This window comes from Anopheles coluzzii, chromosome 3 (genome assembly GCF_943734685.1).
Source record: "Anopheles coluzzii chromosome 3, AcolN3, whole genome shotgun sequence".
Lineage (NCBI taxonomy): Eukaryota > Metazoa > Arthropoda > Insecta > Diptera > Culicidae > Anopheles > Anopheles coluzzii.
This window is the reverse complement of record NC_064671.1, coordinates 58,624,897-58,632,029: the sequence shown is the minus strand read 5'-3', so window position 1 is coordinate 58,632,029 and position 7,133 is coordinate 58,624,897. Positions and strand designations below refer to the sequence as shown.

General features: G+C 37.5%; 2 protein-coding genes across 2 annotated transcripts; one reads left to right on the top strand and one right to left on the bottom strand.

Annotated features, from left to right (window-relative positions):
* Positions 1–672: 672 nt before the first annotated feature.
* LOC120955615 (uncharacterized) lies at positions 673–4,546 on the top strand. The gene is made up of 4 exons (XM_049608381.1): positions 673–1,123; positions 2,158–2,581; positions 2,646–2,953; positions 3,033–4,546. The coding sequence occupies exons 1-4, from the start codon at positions 994–996 to the stop codon at positions 4,217–4,219; spliced, it is 2,049 nt and encodes a 682-aa protein (XP_049464338.1). The 5' UTR covers positions 673–993; the 3' UTR covers positions 4,220–4,546.
* LOC125907240 (uncharacterized) lies at positions 4,158–6,775 on the bottom strand. Its single transcript, XM_049608383.1, has 2 exons — positions 5,811–6,775; positions 4,158–5,659 (listed from the first exon to the last, which is right to left on the bottom strand). Exons 1-2 carry the CDS (start codon positions 5,834–5,836, stop codon positions 4,567–4,569), a joined length of 1,119 nt encoding a protein of 372 aa, XP_049464340.1. The 5' UTR covers positions 5,837–6,775; the 3' UTR covers positions 4,158–4,566.
* Between the last annotated feature and the right edge of the window lie 358 nt (positions 6,776–7,133).

Here is a 7,133-nt window from a genome sequence, read left to right as displayed (position 1 = left end):
TTGTCATCGGAAGATCCTGGAAAGTGGTTCAAGGTGGTGCCTTCTGTGCAGCGAGCGATTAACTCTCATATTCACGTAGCAGCTGGAAAGTCGCCATTCGAGTTGATGTTCGGGACAAAGATGAGGACGTCGGAGGTGGAAGACTTGTCGCGGTTACTGGAGGAGGAAGCGTATGATCGTTTTGATTGTGAACGGCAGGAAATGCGAAAAGAAGCGAAGAATGGCATTTGTAATGCGCAAAATGTATATAAAAAACATTATGATTTATCACGAAAGCCGGAATATGCGTACGTGGTAGGAGATTTGGTAGCCATCAAAAGAACACAATTTGTAGCCGGAAGAAAGCTTGCTAGCGAATTTTTGGGACCGTATGAAGTTATTAAAATTAATCGTAACGGACGATACAAGGTTAAAAGGGCAGCCAATTGCGAGGGACCGAACATAACAACAACAAGTTGCGACAACATGAAGTTATGGTCGTTTGCCATCAGTAACGACAAAGTATTTTCGGAAGATGAAGCAGAATCGGAAAATGAATAAAATGAATTAGAAGAAAAATCTTCAGGGGCTGAAGATAGGGTAGGACGGCCGAATGTAAGAAAGGAAAAGTGCTAGTGGTAGGGAGAGAGAAATAACGGTAGCGAGATCAAGAGAACGAGAGCGAACTAGGAACGAGTTGCGAAAGAGAGAACGCGCAGCGTTAAAATCGGGAGCGCGGGTTAAGCGCGAGGAGTTGAATTCGGACCGCGAAGCGAATAACATCCCAAGTAGAAATTGTCAGGCGAAATGTGGGCAAAACAGGGGGGGAAGGGTAAAAATCTGCTCGATCCGTGTGGAAGAGCATCAAATGTATGGTGGTGTGTGTAAACGTCAAGAGTTGCGGGTGCATTTTCAAATCAAAACAAACTGGTGTTGGAAACGGATGAAAGTGATTTCTTTTGCTTCGAACTTAAAGTTGCTTTTTTTATTTGTTTTGCATAAAACCAAGTGAAAATGGATACGTCCAAACGTTTGAAGAAAAGTGGAGTGGCGAGCAAGCGTGCCAAAGCAATTTGGGAGCGCTTTGAAAAGGAATGGGAAGAGGAAAATCTTCCGGGAACAAGCAGCGGTGTCGATCAACAAGGTAGGGGAAAGCGGGGCAAAATGGGCATGTTAAGCAGTTTACTGAATATTCCATTGAATATGCCACAAAACACAATTATTCATGCATTATTGTATGCCTCCACTATTTATCTATGGATTAAAATTGCCACATAGAATGAAAACAACTTAAAATCATGAAAACAGTGTAAAATAAAAGTTGATGTTTTACGAGAAGCTATTTTGACACGCGGGGTAAAATGGGCATAGCCCTGGGGCAAAATGGGCATATGTAAATAAACAGTGAAACGTCAAAACACTGGGGTAAAATGGGCCACAACAACTGCGCTTAGGTAATGGTCTATGCTTTTGCGCACCGTTTCGTGAATTGTATTTTCGTTCTATCTTTTGTTTTGCTGGTCAGGAAAGCCCTTAAAATTCTTCCAAAAATATGTTATCAAAATTAAAACAGTTTTTACACGTTTAAATCTACAAAATCGATTCTTTTGAAGCTGTGTCTGTTATCATTATTGAGGCGACAAATACAACACCATAGCCTCACCAAACGCCATTTGTCAAAAGTATCTGCCCATTTTGCCCCAAGCGTAACTGCCCATTTTGCCCCACGTGAAGCATTTTTGTATTTTATGTTATATTAGTAAAAATACGCATTCGATCGCCTTGCTTTCTTCAGACAAATTGTATAGAAATATCATATCTTTAATAATATATAATGTAAAACTTCAACGCATCCCTGTGACACTGGGTTAAGCTTATTTTCGAAGTGACAAAAATTACATCAATATGCTACTAAACCTTATTTTGCACTTTCCTTGGTTATTTTTTGTGTTAGGGTTATGAAACTTACATGGTGTTCATAAAACACTCTAATGAATACATTTTGAGCATTGGAAAGTAGCTTTGTAGTCAAATAATGCTTAAATAGAGGGTGCCCATTTTGCCCCACATGCCCATTTTGCCCCGCTTTCCCCTAAGTTATGTTTGTGTTAAAACAATGAAATATGAAAAACGCAAGCAGAGCAATAATTTGTTATTTAATATTATTACACATTATAGCTTCATCATACGGGAATGTGCAGCCGGATGCCGTGGAAGTTGCCGATATACCCATGGAATCAGAAGCAGCGGATTACGTTTCTGATGACGATGAAGACGCTGATTGCTCGGTGTTGGAAGACGATTGGAGTGAAGGCGAATTGGAGGACGAAGTCAATGAGGATGAGTATTTTGATGCTGATGAAGCCCCCGAAGGCAATGCTTATGCTAGCAGGCTTAGGATATGGGCTTTAACTCATAAAATAACGCATTCTGCATTGAGTGATTTGCTGGTGTTGACTCGTGAAACTACAAATATTTCTCTTCCTAGGTGTGCAAAGACGTTACTGAAGACTCCGAAACAGGTGGAGAGACATTTTACGGCCGTTGGAGAAGGGCAGCTTTGGTACCAAGGAATACAAAGCACTCTCCAACAATATTATCGGTAAGAATAATATGACTGTTTGGAATGAACATGTGGTAATTTTTGGTTTACTTTTTCGTTCTAGATCTGTACCACCAGTCATCAGATTGATAGAAGCTAATATCGCGGTAGATGGACTTCCGATGCATAGTAGTGGACCAACGCAGCTATGGCCTATATTAATGCACATAGTTAATATACCAGCACTGCCAATCATGGTGCTGTGTGTATTTTGTGGTGCGACAAAACCGAGCTGTTTGGAAGGGTTTCTCCGGCCTTTAGTGGATGATATCAACCGCGTACTGGTGCAAGGCATTGATGTTAACGGAATTATCATCGACTTTCGCCTGAAAGCTATTGTCGCAGATACACCAGCTCGTGCGTTCATCAAAGGTAAGAATGATACAATAAGAAACTTGAGAATTTTCAAAGAGAAGTAGAGAGTAACAGCAAATTTATTATATATTTTTAGGAGTAACGTATCCTCCTGGGCTGGAAGCATGTATAAAGTGCAAAATAGTTGGCAGCCATGACGGAACCAAAACAATATATGAAGGAACAGCTGAAGTTCGGACCGACAAAGAATTTAGAAACGGAGACTACGTGAAACACCAAAAATATTACACGCCATTATTAGATATAGATGAAGTAGACATCGTAACACAAACAACGATAGCCGATGACCTTCACTTGTTCGCACTAGGAATAGAAAAAAAATTACTTAAAGGTTTTACAACTGGTGCTTTACACCCTTTTCCGAAGTGGTCAAAACAGGAGCAGTTAGAAATTTCAAAAATTTTAGTCAGGATCGAATACCCGTCAGAGATACATCGTAAGCCTAGGGCATTAAAATATTTAGGATTTTGGAAGGGGTCCGAATTGTCAGCATTTTTATATCACGTAAGCATACCTTTGTTAAAAAACAGAATATCAGATCTAGCCTATGAGCACCATAAACTTTTTTTCATTGCGGTAAATTTATTCTCATCAAGATTATTTGAACAATATTGGATATTTGCTGGTCAGTTGCTCGAACAATTTGTATTAGAATATAGCACAGTTTATAGTCGAACACATTTAACAATTAACGTTCATAATTTACTACATGTAGCAGCAGATGTTGAAAATTTCGGGCCTCTTCCATTTTTATCAACTTATCGTATTGAGGACAAGTTAGGCTTTATGAAAAACTTAGCTAGAACAGGACATAGAACTTTAAACCAGGTAGTGTGTAGATTAATAGAACTAACACAATTAGAGGCAGCAGATGCAAGGAAAAAGGATGGTACAGTGTATCCATCACTAAAGGTAAAAAAAGATGAGGTAATTTTGTTGGTCAAACCAAAATTTATGTTAAGAAAGGGCAATAGAAATGGATGGTTTTTAACACAGGAGGATCAGATAGTAAGGTATTGTACTGCAGAAAAGTCATCAGGATCATATTTTATAGAAGGACGATTCTTAAAAGAGAAACAACTAACTTTTAGCCAACCATGTAGCTCGGCGATAATTTATAACTTTACAGCTAGGGTAGAAGATTTATCACAGGAAATAGTCAGGGTAGAATTAAAAGAAATTAAATGCAAGCTAGTGGCAGTTAGTTTAGATCAGGGTAATACATTTTATTTCAGTCCTCTTTTACATACACTTGAAAGTTAGATCATAATTAAAATATGTAAGCTGTTAGGTTTAGAATAGGTAGTTAAGGTTTAAGTTTAGGTAAATATTTTTATTAGTTTATTTTTTTATTAGTTTTGTATTAAAATGAGTAGAATAAAGTTGCCGAGTATGCCCGGGATAAGGCAAAATGCAAGGAAGAACTAGAACAGATTGTTGGTATTTCATATATAATTTTTACCCATTAAATTCATAAACGTTTACTCCTACATAGTTCATATCACAACTTGAATCACAGCTAATATTCCAACTGTATAAATGCCTAAATCATTAATTCAATAAAACACTTATATATATACTTAACTTATACATATATACATAATTCTTTTCTATAATTCTTTTTTACGTTTCACCGTATGTCGCAACCCTTTCACTAAACTTCGTGCTTTTCCGTGATTTCGCTTATCAACTAGAAAAGTCTTCACTGTTTCGTGTGAAACCGTAGCTGTGTCATCTATAAAGCTAGTGCCTCCTACGAATTTAAATAAACTTATAATATAGACGTATTTTTCTAATGGAATCTTGGCTTCCGGAAACCCCACACCTGTCCAACTAAACTTGGAAAAAAAATCGCGATCGAATAACAAATCTAGTGTTATCGATAATCTTTCTTGGACATTGTCGGTCCCTTTTAATGCACTTAACAAAAGGCAAATCGTCTTTGCCATGTATAAACTTTCATGTTTCAATTTTCTCTCCATTTCTTCTAACATGTCAAGAGTTTCCATTTTTTTGATTAGCGGATTCCTTTCCGAATTTGAGTCTTTGTTGCAGAGATTGTCTAAAACTAAGTTCGTCACAAATTGTGTGTGACAAGCTACTTTGGACAGAATGTTCAACTGTTTTTCAATACGATCCAACTGTGTTAAATTTTCAGTTGGATTGAGTTTTCTGTTGGGCTCAGGAAGGGACACAGAACAAGATCGTGGTGGTAAGGTAGGAGGATGCGATGCACTTTCGGTGTTAACCGGGACTTTTGGAAGAAACGTGATATTCTGAACTGGACTAGAATTTGGCATCATTAAGGAAGAGGATCGTGGTGGTATGGTGGGCGAGTTTAATTTGAAAGTATTATTCGGATCGGAAGCGGGAGTGCTTATGGCTCGAAAGGAAATGGATTGCACCGGAAAGCTTTGCGTGGACAAGGATGTGGTTCGAGGGGGTGCGATGGGAAAAGGAATTGGTGAGGCTATGTTCGTTTTTAATATTAATTGAGGATTTGGTCGGGGCAATGAGGAGGATCGTGGTGGCACGGCGGGAGGTAGGGAATTTTGATGATTCTGGGATGGATAAGTAGGGCACTTTTCATTTTTCAGTAGAGCTGATCCGGTTGAAATTGCTGCTTCAAGTTTTTTGCTCGACGGTTTGACTGGGATGGTGTCGCCTAGTTTTTCCTCAACATTATTGTTGAAATCCATTTTCCTAAAAGCATATGCAAATGTATTACTTTTATTAGCTCCCTAACGCTTCTCAAGCAAAACCGCGGGATAGTCAAGCTGTAACGCGGTGAGCTGTTCAATCAAAGGGTTTGCGTTCAATTCACCGTAAGTACACAAATTTACACAATACTAACCTGAATAATATGTCTCCTTCTCTCATTCACAGTACAACAAGCGAAGAAAGTAACAGATATACTGCAAGTAGGCGGTGGCGCGGCAGAGATGATGTTGAGGCACAAGCTTGTGTGAATTGAACGAACAGAATGTTTACAATCCACACATAACCCAACTTTTTGCCTGTTTTCAAGCCATCAGAACGAACTGACAGCGAGTCTCAATGTGTGCGTGTCATCGTGTTCATTTGCGCTTGTGTGCGTGCAATCTGGACCCCCCGTTAAGCTGAAATCGGTTGTGTGTCATTAGAAAAATGAAAAAAACTGCTCGATTTTTCTACTTGGGATGTTGTGAACTAAAGTAATAAATAAAGCGTTATTTGTCTTAAAACCGAATAAAAAACTCCACATATGTTCCTTGTATATAGCCACTTACACAAACAATCTTTATAATATTTACTCTGATTTCTACAAACAAATAAAACATGGAACAACTAAATATACTACAAACTAACATACAAAGCATACGAAAAAATAGGGAAGAACTAACACACATACTACACGAACAAAAATACCATGTAGCTTGCTTACAGGAAACATGGCTGAAAAATGAAAAAAAAAAACAATTAAAGGATTCAACATAATACGAACAGACAGGGAAGGTGGATATGGAGGAAGCTGCATCCTAATAAAAAAAGAAATTAAATACAAACTAATTATATTAATAAATGAAAGTAATGAAATTCAAACAACAACAATACTGGTACACTCTGGAAATTTTACAGTCGTTGCCACCAAATTTTGGCTCTAAGGCATCAATTTTTGACAGTGCGCATGAATTTTTGCCTCTAAGGCATCAATTTTTGACAGTGCGCATCAATTTTTGACTCTAACGCACCTATTTTTGTCTGTAAGTCATGAATTTTCGACTCTTGTAGGAATAATGACAATTTTACAAGGTATTTAAGCAGAATTATAACAATTGTTATTCCACAACTCATAAAAAATACAAAAAACTGTGCAAATTGATTGTTTCTTGAGAAAAAATGATAAAATTTTAGAATTTCTAAAGCTTTTGTTTACAGCTGAAAATACATGCCAATATTTTTCACTCCATTAAATCTTCTAAATTGGCAAAACAATTGTTTTATTTTAAATTCTATCAATAAAATTATTCACTGCTTAACTTAATTTCAATCATTTCAGAACACACAGTTTCAGAAATTACATACAATTTTGTAAATAAAGCGATTGACTCACAGTCAAAAATTGATGCCTTCGAGGCAAAAATTGATGCGCTCTGTCAAAAATTGATGCCTTCGAGGCAAAAATCGTGAAACGCTG